At 43.3% G+C, this 15,465-nt stretch overlaps 1 protein-coding gene across 2 annotated transcripts in view; it reads left to right on the top strand.

Moving 5' to 3' along the window:
- PRDM11 (PR/SET domain 11) overlaps nucleotides 1-14,356 on the top strand; it is a 44,611-nt gene extending 30,255 nt beyond the window's left edge. The window contains exons 4-8 of one of the 2 annotated variants that reach the window (XM_075838037.1): nucleotides 3,641-3,903; nucleotides 5,784-5,851; nucleotides 6,323-6,510; nucleotides 9,328-9,963; nucleotides 10,353-14,356. In XM_075838037.1, the coding sequence (XP_075694152.1) occupies nucleotides 3,641-3,903; nucleotides 5,784-5,851; nucleotides 6,323-6,510; nucleotides 9,328-9,963; nucleotides 10,353-12,514 (3,317 nt within the window). In that variant the 3' untranslated portion in view covers nucleotides 12,515-14,356. The remainder of the gene's footprint in view (nucleotides 1-3,640; nucleotides 3,904-5,783; nucleotides 5,852-6,322; nucleotides 6,511-9,327; nucleotides 9,964-10,352) is intronic. The other variant, XM_075838038.1, reaches the window with a different exon arrangement.
- The last annotated feature ends 1,109 nt before the right edge of the window (nucleotides 14,357-15,465 follow it).

Genomic DNA, 15,465 nt, shown 5'->3' with positions numbered 1-15,465 from the left:
AGGATCTGTCAGTTCTGCTGTGTGGTGTAGTATAGAGGAGGTGTCAGCTCTCCTGTGTGGTGTAGTATAGAGGAGCTGTCAGCACTCCTGTGTAGTGTAGTATAGAGGAGCTGTCAGCTCTCCTGTGTGGTGTAGTATAGAGGAGCTGTCAGCTCTCCTGTGTGGTGTAGTATAGAGGAGCTGTCAGCTCTCCTGTGTTGTGTAGTATAGAGGATCTGTCAGCTCTCCTGTGTGGTGTAGTATAGAGGAGCTGTCAGCTCTCCTGTGTGGTGTAGTATAGAGGATCTGTCAGTTCTCCTGTGTGGTGTAGTATAGAGGAGCTATCAGCTCTCCTGTGTGGTGTAGTATAGAGGATCTGTCAGCTCTCCTGTGTGGTGTAGTATAGAGGAGCTATCAGCTCTCCTGTTTGGTGTAGTATAGAGGAGCTGTCAGCTCTCCTGTGTGGTGTAGTATAGAGGAGCTGTCAGTTCTCCTGTGTGGTGTAGTATAGAGGAGCTGTCAGCACTCCTGTATGGTGTAGTATAGAGGATCTGTTATCACTCCTGTATGGTGTAGTATAGAGGATCTGTCAGCTCTCCTGTGTGGTGTAGTATAGAGGAGCTGTCAGCTCTCCTGTGTGGTGTAGTATAGAGGATCTGTCAGCTCTCCTGTGTGGTGTAGTATAGATGATCTGTCAGCTCTCCTGTGTGGTGTAGTATAGAGGATCTGTCAGCCCTCCTGTGTGGTGTAGTATAGAGGAGCTGTCAGCTCTCCTGTGTGGTGTAGTATAGAGGATCTGTCAGCTCTCCTGTGTAGTGTAGTATAGAGGAGCTGTCAGTTCTCCTGTGTGGTGTAGTATAGAGGAGCTGTCAGCTCTCCTGTGTGGTGTAGTATAGAGGATCTGTCAGCTCTCCTGTGCGGTGTAGTATAGAGGATCTGTCAGCTCTCCTGTGCGGTGTAGTATAGAGGATCTGTCAGCTCTCCTGTGGGGTGTAGTATAGAGGATCTGTCAGCCCTCCTGTGTGATGTAGCATAGAGGAGCTGTCAGCTCTCCTGTGCAGTGTAGTATAGAGGAGCGGTTAGTTCTCCTGTGTGGTGTAGTATAGAGGAGCTGTCAGCTCTCCTGTGTGGTGTAGTATAGAGGAGCTGTCAGCTCTCCTGTGTGGTGTAGTATAGAGGATCTGTCAGCTCTCCTGTGTGGTGTAGTATAGAGGATCTGTCAGCTCTCCTGTGTGGTGTAGTATAGAGGAGCTGTCAGCTCTCCTGTGTGGTGTAGTATAGTGGATGTACCAGTTCTCCTGTGTGGTGTAGTATAGAGGAGCTGCCAGCTCTCCTGTGTGGTGTAGTATAGAGGATCTGTCAGCTCTCCTGTGTGGTGTAGTATAGAGGAGCTGCCAGCTCTCCTGTGTGGTGTAGTATAGAGGAGATGTCAGCTCTCCTGTGTGGTGTAGTATAGAGGATCTGTCAGCTCTCCTGTGTGGTGTAGTATAGAGGAGCTGTCAGCTCTCCTGTGTGGTGTAGTATAGAGGAGCTGTCAGTTCTCATGTGTGGTGTAGTATAGAGGATCTGTCAGCTCTCCTGTGTGGTGTAGTATAGAGGAGCTGTCAGTTCTCCTGTGTGGTGTAGTATAGAGGATCTGTCAGCTCTCCTGTGTGGTGTAGTATAGAGGATCTGTCAGCCCTCCTGTGTGATGTAGCATAGAGGAGCTGTCAGCTCTCCTGTGCAGTGTAGTATAGAGGAGCGGTTAGTTCTCCTGTGTGGTGTAGTATAGAGGAGCTGTCAGCTCTCCTGTGTGGTGTAGTATAGAGGAGCTGTCAGCTCTCCTGTGTGGTGTAGTATAGAGGATCTGTCAGCTCTCCTGTGTGGTGTAGTATAGAGGATCTGTCAGCTCTCCTGTGTGGTGTAGTATAGAGGAGCTGTCAGCTCTCCTGTGTGGTGTAGTATAGTGGATGTACCAGTTCTCCTGTGTGGTGTAGTATAGAGGAGCTGCCAGCTCTCCTGTGTGGTGTAGTATAGAGGATCTGTCAGCTCTCCTGTGTGGTGTAGTATAGAGGAGCTGCCAGCTCTCCTGTGTGGTGTAGTATAGAGGAGATGTCAGCTCTCCTGTGTGGTGTAGTATAGAGGATCTGTCAGCTCTCCTGTGTGGTGTAGTATAGAGGAGCTGTCAGCTCTCCTGTGTGGTGTAGTATAGAGGAGCTGTCAGTTCTCATGTGTGGTGTAGTATAGAGGATCTGTCAGCTCTCCTGTGTGGTGTAGTATAGAGGAGCTGTCAGTTCTCCTGTGTGGTGTAGTATAGAGGATCTGTCAGCTCTCCTGTGTGGTGTAGTATAGAGGAACTGTCAGTTCTCCTGTGTGGTGTAGTATAGAGGATCTGTCAGCTCTCCTGTGTGGTGTAGTATAGAGGATCTGTCAGCTCTCCTGTGTGGTGTAGTATAGAGGAGCTGTCAGCTCTTCTGTGTGGTGCAGTATAGAGGGGCTGTCAGCTCTCCTGTGTGGTGTAGTATAGAGGAGCTGTCAGCTCTCCTGTGTGGTGTAGTATAGAGGATCTGTCAGCTCTCCTGTGTGGTGTAGTATAGAGGAGCTGTCAGTTCTCCTGTGTGGTGTAGTATAGAGGAGCTGTCAGCTCTCCTGTGTGGTGTAGTATAGAGGAACTGTCAGTTCTCCTGTGTGGTGTAGTATAGAGGATCTGTCAGCTCCCCTGTGTGGTGTAGTATAGAGGAGCTGTCAGCTCTCCTGTGTGGTGATTCGGCCTGTAAATAGTACATAGTAGGAAATAAACGTATCAATGGCATATATGCCTAAATTTAGACAGTAATAAAAATGTTACTACTCCTAAAATGCCTTTAAAATGACCATACACTGCAATAAATAAGTGTTGTAGTGCGTTGTACCAGCGCTCAAAAGATCACATCTTTAAGTCATCTAGGGGGTCTACATTTTTTTTAAATAATTTACTGAATAAAGGTTTAGACCAATATAAAAAATAAAATAATTAAAAGTTAAATAAAACTTTCGCAATTTGTAAAATAATGTAAACAAAGGCCAAAAAAACGTACCTGGTATCGGCGTGTTTGTAAAAGTCACAACTATTATAATAGAACGTTATTTATCCAACACGATAAACGCCGTAAAGAAACAACCACTAGAATTGGTTTTTGGTCACCTCACATCCTAAAAAAAACTGCAATAAAAAGTTATTTAAAGTCAAAAATGGTGCCAATAAAAGTACAGTTTGCCCTCCAATAACTATCGAGAGAAAATTAAAAATATGGCAACACAAAAATTTAGTTTTTTTTAACAAGTAAAATTGTTTCTATTTTATAAATTTGGCATCGCCGTAATCAGATTGATCCACCGAATAAAGTTAACGATAGTAGAGGAATTGCTGTTTTTTTTTTTTCCATTTCATCCCACAAAATAATTTGTAACATTTTCTCAGTACATATATATATATATGGTAGATATGACTGTCAAAAAGTTATGGCTCTTGTAAGACAGGGATAAACAAAAATAGGCATGGTACTTAAGGGGTTAAGGAATAGGTACGCAATGTGTATTCCTGAAAATGGAATACCCCTTTTATTTTTTGAAATAAATTCTGAAACGGCACCATCCCCATTAGGGATATGAGATCATTTCATTACATTTTTATCTTCTTCAGTCTGTGAGCTGTGCCAGGAATACTTTGTCGATGAGTGTCCCAGTCATGGACCCCCCGTCCTGGTGCCGGACACACAAGTTCCCCTCGGTATTCCTGACCGGGCAGCACTAACAGCGCCACGTGGGATTGAGGTGGTAAAGGACGACAGCGGAGAGAGTGAAGTGCGTTGTGTGAACGAGGTCATACCCAAAGGACAGATCTATGGGCCGTACGAAGGGAAGATCTCTTCCCAGGACAAGTCATCTGGATTCTTCTCCTGGCTGGTGTGTTCTTGCTAATGTCTTTTAATACAAGCGGTAGAGTAATAAAGGGTTAATGCTGAAACATTCTGCTATGTGAAAAATGTTTTTTATCCTTAAAGTTTAAAAGGTTTTCAGTTTTTTCGATGTAAATAGAGCTGAAAAGGATTTTCCAGTCCTAAGAAATTGATGGCCTGACCTTAGGATAGTCCATCAATATCTGATCGGTGGAGGTCCGACTCACGGCACCACCGCCGATCAGTTGTTTAGACGGGGCCATGGCTCCCAAGTGAGCGCTTCTTCCCCTTCATATCTGACCTCCTCGTACTGTGAATCTCCGACACATGTGTAGCGGTGGTTCACAGTATTACAGCCTTCTCCTGTTCACTTCCGTGAGAGAAGGCTGAACCGCCGCGATTAGGGCATATGGACGTTATATGGAAGAATCCACTGCTCGGGACTGCCCTATATGAACCAGAAAGCAGAGCTGCTCTGACAGACATTAACCTTCCCTGAATAAAGGGACTGACGGACTCTAACCTTACATATATCTGAACGGCTGCCATGTAATACAACATTTGCCATACAAGGGGTGCTGCGAGCCAGATCTGCGGCGATCACCTGATCGCCTAGACGGCTGTATTCTGAAATGGGTTGTCCATGATGAGACAAACAACCCCTTAAAATTACTACATTTAGGCTGCCGGCAAACACCATAAGAGGGAGATTAGATCCTTACTGCATAATGTTGATACAGTGAACTCAATGATAAAACTATATCCATTAAAGGGAATGTGACGCTAGAAAAATTTTTTTTTTTTTTTTAGTTAAACAATTAGTGTATAGGTGATTAAACATTGTTCTAATTTTTTTTAATTTTTTTCACGAGTCAGGAAATATTATAAATTAGATTCTAATTTATAATATTTCCCAGTGCTGGTCACTAGATGGAGCAATTCCCAAAATTGCAGCATTGCATGTGGTAAAGCAACCACATTGCTTTATGCTGCAAAATTTGAGAAAACTCACTCGCTCTAGTGAGCTCTCAGAATCCCCCCTCCTTTATCCTGGCTAGTGCCAGGAGAAAGGAGGGGATTGAACGGTCTAACCTCCTACACTGTGTGTTGCCATTTTTTGAGCTAACACACAGTGTAGTAGGTTTACATACAGTAGTAAACACACACAAACACGAACATACATAGAAATCTCTTACCTGCTCCAGCCGCCGCCGCTCCCTCCGGTCCGTCCGCTCCGTCTGCTAACTCCCGCTCCAAGTGCACAAGTCCGGAAGCCGCGACCGGAAGTAGTAATCTTACTGTCCGGCCGCGACTTCCGGTCCACAGGAAAATGGCGCCGGACGTCGCACAGTTCAACTTGGACTGTGTGGGAGCGGCGCATGCGCCGTTCCCACACAGACGGCGTACAGCATAGTGGATGGAACGGGCCCCGTTCGCATTCACTATGGGACTGTATGTGCCGTATTCCATGTCTGTATGTGTCGTTAATCGACACATACAGAAATGGAAAAAAAATGGCAGCCCCCATAGGGAAGAAAAAGTGTAAAAATAAAAAAATGTAAAACACAAACACACAAATAAATATAAAAGTTTTTAATAAAACACTCAAATCAAACTGATGTAAAAAATTTTTTTCCCGTGACACTGTTCCTTTAAGCTCCCCCTAGAGGTGGCTGCAGGAAGCAAGAATTTTAGCACTTATCTCTATAACTCCGCAGGGGATTTGGAGCTCTTTATCAGAAAAACTGAGCTTCGACTGCTATAAAGATATATAAAGAAATTGATCATTAGAGAATGTCGGACCTAAAAATAATATGAAGTTAAATGGTGGAGATTCCAGATTCTATTGTTTTTCCTTAACCAAAGTTTTCTTATATTTTGTTATAGATAGTGGATAACGACAACAGGTATAAATCCATCGATGGGACTGATGAGAGCTGCGCCAACTGGATGAGGTTAGCGTTTAGTTACATTGTATCACTATCATTAGCTATGGTTACATCGTAATTATTCTAGTGTTACTCTTTGTATCAGCTCATAAATAAGGCATTTCAGATAATAGGAGTATATTAGGCAATAGATATGCAGTTCACTCATATACAACCACATGTTTAAAGGGGTATTCTAACTATAGACATTTATGGCGTTTGATGTCAGAGATGTCTATAAAGGGGACACCTAAGCCAGTGCCCTGGCTGTTTCCACAAACCCCATAGACTAGTAGAGCGAGCAGTGAGCATGCTCGGCCCGCTCTCTCCTTCTTCCCTTTCTTGGCCGTCACCATCCACCTTATGGACTGGACCAGACTTCTCACCTGGACTCGTTTTCCATGATTTTAAAAGCTCGGTTTTCCTCCGGTTAGTAAAGTGGGCCATAAGTAACCCTCCTACTGCGTAATCTGAAACCATTACACATCTGTTCCTCAGATACGTGGTGATATCTCGAGAGGAGCGGGAGCAAAACCTTATGGCGTTTCAGCACAGCGAGAAGATTTATTTCCGTGCGTGTCGTGATATTCAGCCGGGGGAGAAGCTTCGGGTGTGGTACAGCGATGATTACATGAAACGGCTGCACAGCATGTCTCAGGAGACCATCATCCGCAACCTCCGCAGAGGTGAGAACCGTCGCTTATTACCCTTCTCCATCTTTGCGTTTCCTCTCCTGAGTTGTTCCTCCCTTTTAAATTTTCTGACTTTGTTGCATATATTAAAGGGAACCTAGTACGGATGTTACACACGTTGAATGGTTGTGAGTACTTAAAGGGAATTTCTACCCAAAGCTTAAAATTGGCCATATGTTAGTAAATCAGAAGTTAGAGCAAAAACCAGAGTTTGGTCATGATGTTCCTTTTACAGACCGAGATATTGGAATTCCTGTATTCTGTTGGGGCGGCCGTTTTTGCAAAAGTGGCAACAGGAAGTGCAGCCATATTGATTTGAAATGTCTTCTCCGCAACTAAGTGTCATTTTGTCAGTCTGTTCTATCAATAACTAAGTGACAATTTTACCATCAGTTTCTGAGAAGCGAATTTAAAAGTGGAAACCAATATGGCTGCACTTCCGGTTGTCACAAAAATGTCAACATCTCTGTAAGTAAATGTAACGTGATGATCAAACTTTGGCTGCTGTTCTAACTTCTGATTTACTAATATATGGACCATTTTATATTTTGTGTGGAAAACCCCTTTTAAGAAATGACTAAACTGATACGGACTGTCCTCGTTGTGTCCCTTCCTTTACCTTGTGATATATAATGAAGTTTATACGTTTTCCCCTGTTCGCATCGACTTCACCCCGCACTCCATTACTACGCTGATACTGCTAATCCATAGTCTTAAATGCCCATCAGAGGACAGGAGGATCCTCCGGTGGACCAAGGCCCACACATGATATTGGACTCCAGCTACAAAAGGCTCATGGGGTCCAGCAGTGTTCTCAATGCAATTAAAGGGGACATGCACCTGTAGTGCTTAACGGCATGGTGGGCCCCCAGTCACACCTTTTCTTGTCCACTCCGACCCGAGTTAACTAGCTTACAATTTAACAAGCGGTAATAATATGTATAATAGGTTCCCTTTAATTCTGTTTTTTTTTTCCTCTGCACTATTAATGGCTTCACCGTTATGCACCATGTGTACCTAGTCGTCTTATTCATTATCAATCTGTAAATGTTGGGGATGAGAATGATTTAAAATGTGAAAACTTACACGTTCCTATAATAGTTTTCAAGTTACATCAAAGACTCTTATTTAACCATCTGCCATGAAGTGTCAACTTGATCATTTAAAGGGACACTAAACCTAAAGTCTCAGCTATGCTGCTGAATTATCTATTGTTCCATGTTATCAGCTATTGACGTCTATGGACTGTAGCGTTTTTACAATGGAATAACTGACCGTTTTTTCTCCCGATTCCCCTAGTTACTTGCACCCCAGGCTCAGCCGAGCATACATGTTTATTTCAATTGGGTGAGGGGCACGAGCCACGTCTAGACACCTCTGGCAGCGGCTCATCTCCGGTAGGAACAAAGAATCGGGCGTGCTGAAATACGACATGCCGATCCCTCTTTCCGCCGTTGGTGGAGTGTTGGGTGGCCCTCATACACGTTAGATTGTCTCCCCCTATATTGGTGGGTACAGCTGAGCTTTGTTTCATGTGAATGGGTACCCTTAGGTGTGACTGATATCAGCAGCTCTTAAATAAACTCTCTGGGCAACACCTATACACTATGGTATGTCTAGTGCCGATCCTGAGGGGGTGGTGCCTAACACAGGATTATAAGACCGCAAACAGACATCCTCTGTGTCATGCTCCGCCCCCTTAATTCCTGCACTAGACATAGCACAGTGTATCAGTTTTCTCTAGTGTGTTCCTTTAAAGTATTTGTAGTAATTTCTTTTTAAATAGCTCATTAGGGAATTTCTGAATTTATAAAGGGAGGGTCTCCTATTCACGATCCTTATCTATTACCAGCTACAAAGAGTGACTCTCACTCTGGAGGACCCAGCCTGTCCATGCATTGCACGGACAGCCTATTGAGTTCTATAGGAACAGTGTAATGCTTCACTTCTCCTGTGGTGGCGCTGCAGGATAATTTAACCCTTGCTGGAAAACCCAGCTGCAGGTTAGAATTTTTTTTTTGGGTGGGGGGGCTTCCAAAAGAAAAAGATTGCAAAAACTGGACAACCCTATAAACATAAGCTTCACTTTAACAGGATTTTTTTTTTACTATAGGTTTAGTAACCCTTTGAATATGTTTTATATACTGAATGTATCGGAATGTTGTGTATTTTGGAAACTCATTCTTGCAGTGATAACTTGCCCTCTAATATCCATTTATTTATTTCTCATCCTCCATAATTTAGAAGTTTAATTTGGACGCCCCAATAACCACTAAATATCTGTCTGATTGCCATGTGACTTTGTTCGTCCACTTGAATGGGTCGGTGTTTTGTGGACCGGCGCTCTGCTGTGCATGGAAAAAGCCAGTGGAACCTCGGCCCCCTTTGTTCTCGGGATTCATAATCCTAATGTTATGGCAATCATAATGTTATGACATATCCTAAAATTATAAGATGGAAATACCCCTGTAATGTTTCCTGCAAAGCATGGCACCACTGTAATCAATGGAGGCTCATGCCAATCATTTACAATCCTGTGGTCATGTAGCGCCAAGAGCTGCTCTGGTCATGAGCTGGTAGAGGGGGGTCCCAAGCATGGATCCAAGTCTAGATCTACTCTAAAAGGGTATTTGAGAAGGGTTTTCCGGAAATGATGCAACCAATAACATGACTGCATTCTCATGAGTTGCTTTGTGCCATAAAATGACGGTCATCTTCTATAGAGGCAACCTTAAAAAATGGAATTCGTTCCTAACGCTTTGATAAGGGAACATGTGGCAAACTGGTAACACACCTAATTTTCCTTTCTAGGAGAAAGAGGTTTGTTAAGGGAAAACAATGACAGACTCTTGGAAAACCAAGAAGATGTGAAAGGTCCATTTCAACTCACAGCCCTTAAGCAAGGGAAGAGCCTCTACAAGCGGAGCTGTGAGGAGGGGGAGATAAACCCTCATACCAAGAAGAAAAAAATTGATTTAATCTTCAAAGACGTCTTAGAGGCTTCTCTGGAGTCTGCTAAGATGGAAGACCATCGTCTGGTGACAAGTAGTCCTATACTGGGGAAAAAGGTCCCTAAGTTTCAATATGAGGAACACGGAGATAGATGTAAAACAAACCAAAAGTTTTCTGCCCAAAACCAAACACGGACCTCGAAGGAGTGGAAGGTCCCTCATGCTTCCACTCAAGCTCTAGACAGGGAGACCAACTTACCGGAAGATGATCTAGAAGACCGCTCATCTATCAAAGTAGAAAGTCCCGATGAGTTCTGTGCCCTTGGCGATACGGTTCAGATCCCCACCACTTCCTTCTGCCCAAACTGTATCAGGTTAAAGAAGAAAATCCGTGAGCTTCAGGCTGAGGTGGAAATGCTAAGGTCTGGAAAGATCTCCGAAGTTCCTCAGTTGCTTCCTCAGAAAACTGAGGTTCCAGAGTTTTCAGACACTTCAGGTATGGAATTGGCACTTGCCTACCGTTTACATGTAGTATTGTTACATGGCGCTCATGATAGTCTGTAGATCTTAGTTAAGATAGACTAGACTAGTCAGCTAGCCTTAGTGACACCTACGTAGTAGTCGATACAATGTACAGAATGTAGACTATTTAGTCACAGGATGGTTACCAGGGGCAAATCGATTTAGATTAAATGATATATTGTATTTTATTTTTTCTTAAATTTTTTAATTACCCAAAATTTTTAGTCTTCTAGGGTCACATGGTGCATAATGAATACATCCCAACATGCTTCCTAATATCTTTACTATGTCATCGTTTCCTTTCCATGTCTTTTTTTCAAATGAAGAAGTGAATTTTTTGAGTTGTTTTTATTTATTTTTTAGCTCCAGAAAACACGTCCATCGCACCCACCATGATGGAAGACGATGATCAGGAAGTAGACTCTGCAGACGAATCGGTCTCCAATGAGATACTAGCGTCTGCTGATGAGCCTTCGAAGATGTCTGCATCCTCCGGTAGACGGATCCGCCGTTTCAAACAAGAATGGCTCAAAAAGTTCTGGTTCCTGAGGTATTCTTCTACGTTGAATGAGATGTGGTGTCATGTTTGCAGGCAGTACACGGTGCAGTCCTCAAGGACTTCAGCCTTCATTATTGGTTCGAAACAGTTTAAGATTCATACTATAAAGCTCCACAGCCAAAGTAACCTCCACAAAAAGTGTTTGCAGCTCTACAAGCTCAGGATGCACCCCGAAAAGACAGAGGAGATGTGCAGGAACATGACTCTTCTTTTCAACACCGCATACCACTTGGCTATGGAAGGCAGGCCTTATTATGACTTCCGACCTCTAGCAGAACTACTGAGAAAATGTGAACTCCGCGTAGTTGACCAGTACATGAATGAAGGCGATTGTCAGATTTTGATTCATCACATCGCCAGAGCACTTCGGGAAGACTTAGTAGAGCGTATTCGACAATCCCCTTTCCTAAGTATTATCTTGGATGGGCAAAGTGAAGACCTTCTTGCGGATACAGTGGCGGTCTATGTCCAATACACGAGTAACGATGGGCCACCTGCCACAGAGTTTCTCTCTCTTCAAGAGCTGGGCTTGCCTACCACTGAGAGTTATCTCCAAGGCGTTGATAGGGCCTTCTCAGCTCTTGGTATCCGTCTGCAGGACGAGAGACCATCTGTAGGGTTAGGAGTGGATGGAGCCAACATAACGGCTGGACTAAGAGCAAATATGTATATGACAATCAGGAAAACCTTGCCTTGGCTACTGTGTTTACCGTTTATGGTACATAGGCCCCACTTAGAAATTTTGGATGCAATTAGTGGAAAAGAACTTCCATGTTTAGAAGAATTAGAAAATAACCTGAAGCAGCTACTTGGTTTCTACCGGTACTCTCCCCGTCTGATGTGTGAACTTCGACTTACTGCTGCAACACTTTGCGAGGAAACGGAGTTCCTGGGTGATATTCGGGCGGTGAAATGGATTATAGGGGAGCAGAACGTGCTAAATGCTCTGATTAAGGACTACCTAGAAGTGGTGGCCCATCTGAAAGACGTCAGCGGTCAAACACAAAGAGCTGACGCCTCCGCTATTGCATTGGCCCTCCTTCAGTTTCTCATGGATTATCAGTCAATTAAGCTTATCTACTTCCTTCTGGATGTGATTGCGGTCTTGTCCCGTCTGGCCTACGTCTTCCAGGGCGAATATCTCTTGGTTTGCCAGGTGGATGAGAAAATAGAAGAAGCCATTCAAGAAATTAGCCGCTTGACAGATTCTCCTGGGGAATATCTCCAGGAATTCGAAGAAAACTTCAGGGAAAGCTTCAACGGGATCTCCTTGAAGAACTTGCGCGTGGCCGAAGCAAAGTTCCAGTCAATCCGTGAGAAGATTTGCCAGAAGACCCAACTCACATTGGCCCAACGGTTCGATTCCCGCACCCGAATATTTGTTAAAGCTTGCCAAGTTTTCGACTTATCTATGTGGCCCCGGAGCACAGAGGAGATCATAAGCTATGGGGAGGAGGAAATGCTGCAAATATACGAGCACCTGAGCGTCATCCCTTCATTCCTTTCTGACTGCAGGGAAGGTACCGACACCAGGAGCGGTCTGTTGATGGAATGGCGAGAACTCAAGGCTGACTACTGTACCAAACACGGTTTCAAAGATTTGATCGGCCATATCTGTAAGTACAAACAAAGATTCCTCCTCTTAAACAAGATCGTACAGATCCTAAAAGTCCTTCCCACTTCAACGGCCTGTTGCGAGAAGGGGCGCAACGCTCTTCAGAGGCTACGTAAAAACAACCGCTCCAGGCTGACGTTGGATCAGCTGAGTGACCTCTTGACCATAGCGGTGAATGGGCCATCCATCTCCAATTTTGATGCCAAGAGATCTCTGGACAGCTGGTTTGAGGAAAAGTCAGGGAATAGCTACTCCTTGTCAGCCGAGATGCTTAGCAAGATGTCCTCCCTCGACCAGAAACCCACGCTTCACTCTATGGAACTCGGTTCAGAGTATTACCAAGACATTTAAAGTTGCTACGGCCCCGACGCTATTGAAATATGTTTTTTCTATCTATACTCTAAGTTTTGGTATATTATAAAAAAAAAAATATAAAAAAGAAATATATATAAATATATATTATATATATATTAATAGAAAAAAAAATCCCACTAAATATTTACAAAAAGACTGAGCCTTTTATTAGGAAACCTCACAAATGGTATCACATTTTTCATCCATGGCAGCTGGAATTAAGGGGCGTGCTTTCCTTATGGCCAGACCAGGACAGCGAACCCACAAATCTCCAAAAACCCCTCCCCCCAGCATGTATAAGCCGACCAGGTACCGGTTTTCGAGCCCCTTTTTTTTTTTTTTGCTGTTTTTCTTTTCCCTCCATTTGGTTTATAGGTCAGAACAAAGGTTGTATATCGGGGCCCAAAAAGTCCAAATCCACATAAGTCGTGAGGATTTCTTTTTTTTATATATATCTAATTTAATCTATGTTTTTATCCTAATTTGTATTCTCCTTCAATGTATTACATTCAAAAATATGTATCTGCTATTTTTAAGATAAACATCACCAAATGGGCAATTTTTTTTCTTTATTTACTGCCTCTCTGTCCCCAGGATTTAATGTGGGGGGGGGGGGGCTTTGGGGTCCAAAGCGAGCTAACCGCACCTCGGGGAGACTCTCTGTTCTACGGACATACACTGTAGAGGTTACCCCAATGTTTGTAACCAAATCACTTTCCTTTCCGACACTTACAACTTGTTGTAGTCACGCATAACACATACTTATTGTATTGTTTGGGGTATTTTAGTTTTATGTCAGAATTTATGTTATAAAAATGTATCGGATATGTTTTTGTTTTTTTGAAATGTCTTTCTTTATCCAGATGTAGCATAACGGAGTTTGTTACTTGGCACAATTTCTGGTGATGTCAAACTCAGCTCTGCTACATCTGTTTTTTTTTTGCAGCAGAGAGAATTTTGTGGAAAAAAAGAATAAGCTAAGGGTTCATTGTGGTGTATGAATAGCTGATTTTTTGGGGGATTTATTTTTTTGCAGTTTCCTATCACTGCTGAAACAATGAAACCTTTTTTTTTTTTTTTTTTTTAAGGGAAAATGGGATAAGGCTTTGAAGAAAGGAAAATATAAAAAGAATGTTCCAGCCATGAACATTTAGAAAACAATAGGTGAAAAACAGGCTTTGTTATAGGGGGTGCACAGGTTGCAGTCATAGCGAAGCCCAAAGACCCCTCTAAAACATAAGACCCCAGTATTATAAATGGCACATGGTTGGGGGGGGGCGGTTATAGATTTCACATTTGAGCCAAGAAACTTTAAGTTGCGCCTCTCCCTTCTGGGACCACTACCAATAGCGCTTCCACGGTGGAGAGGGATGGCGTGCTAAAGACCCCGGTTCTAAAGATTGGTGGGGGTCCCTCTGGGTAGGTGATAAATGTTCACGGCTGGAAGACCACTTTATAGGGGTTGTCTCATGAGGGCAACCGCTTTTTAAACAGAAGCTGGACAGCGATCCCCTTATCGACACAATGCCACACGTGTACTATTACCTGGCGGCCATTCTCTGTGAGCGGCTCTCTCCACTGGCTCATCGATGGGGGCACCGAACATTGGACCCCCCCTCTAAGACATCCATATACCCTAATAGGGCAAATAGAAGGGTAGTGTCTGCACGAGTCAACCCGTTTTTAAGCTTATCTTTTCCTTTCTTTGGGACCCATTCCAGGTTTCTCTTAGAAAACGCAAACGCCGTGGCGTGTGAACGCGACCTTTTTAAATGATCCGTATCCAAAGCAGCTATTTCCTGTCCTGTAACGTAAGAATGTGAGGCCGGACTCTGTCACCCTGGGTGGGTGGGTGGGGGCGGGGGGGTTCTAGCATGCTGCATTATGCATAAAATTATGCATAAAAATTATAAAAAATATATTAATAAAATGAGATAAAACTCCTGCAGTAATCCGGTTCTTTTTGTATAACATTGTTTTTATCGAAGCCCTGTAAGTCCCGAGTTATAGAATATAATAATGCGGTGTGTATGTCGTGACAATATCTGCAATCAATGCATCTGGCACCCAATCGAGCAATATGCTCCACCTGTTTAAATGCCAGTCTGATCTATGTGGCAGATCTTCACTTGTTTTCCTCATTAGGTGTGTTTGGATGACCCATTGAAGTGCATATCCACCTTAGAACACCAGTTTACGTATAGAAAGTTGTTACAATGTAAATACATGACTTTACTTATCTTGTAATGATCCAGAGTTATATCCTCCAGAGCTGCACTCACTATTCTGCTGGTGGAGTCACTGTGTACATACATTACATTACTTATCCTGTACTGATCCTGAGTTATATCCTGTATTATACTCCAGAGCTGCACTCACTATTCTGCTGGTGGTGGAATCACTGTGTACATACATTACATTACTTATCCTGTACTGATTCTGAGTTACATCCTGTATTATATTCCAGAGCTGCACGCACTATTCTGCTGGTGGAGTCACTGTGTACATACATTACATTACTTATCCTGTACTGACCCTGAGTTACATCTGTATTATACTCCAGAGCTGCACTCACTATTCTGCTGGTGGAGTCACTGTGTACATACATTACATTACTTATCATATACTGATCCTGAGTTACATCCTGTATTATACTCCAGAGCTGCACTCACTATTCTGCTGGGGGAGTCACTGTGTACATACATTACATTACTTATCATATACTGATCCTGAGTTACATCCTGTATTATACCCCAGAGCTGTACTCACTATTCTTCTGGGGGAGTCACTGTGTTCATACATTACATTACTTATCCTGTACTGATCCTGAGTTACATCCTGTATTATACTGCAGAGCTGCACTCACTATTCTGCTGGTGGTCACTGTGTACATACATTACATTACTTATCCTGTACTGACCCTGAGTTATATCCTGTATTATACTCCA

Source organism: Rhinoderma darwinii, chromosome 9 (assembly GCF_050947455.1).
Source record: "Rhinoderma darwinii isolate aRhiDar2 chromosome 9, aRhiDar2.hap1, whole genome shotgun sequence".
NCBI classification, from domain to species: Eukaryota; Metazoa; Chordata; class Amphibia; order Anura; family Rhinodermatidae; genus Rhinoderma; species Rhinoderma darwinii.
Note: the sequence above shows the minus strand (reverse complement) of the source record. Positions and strands in the feature narration are given on the sequence as shown.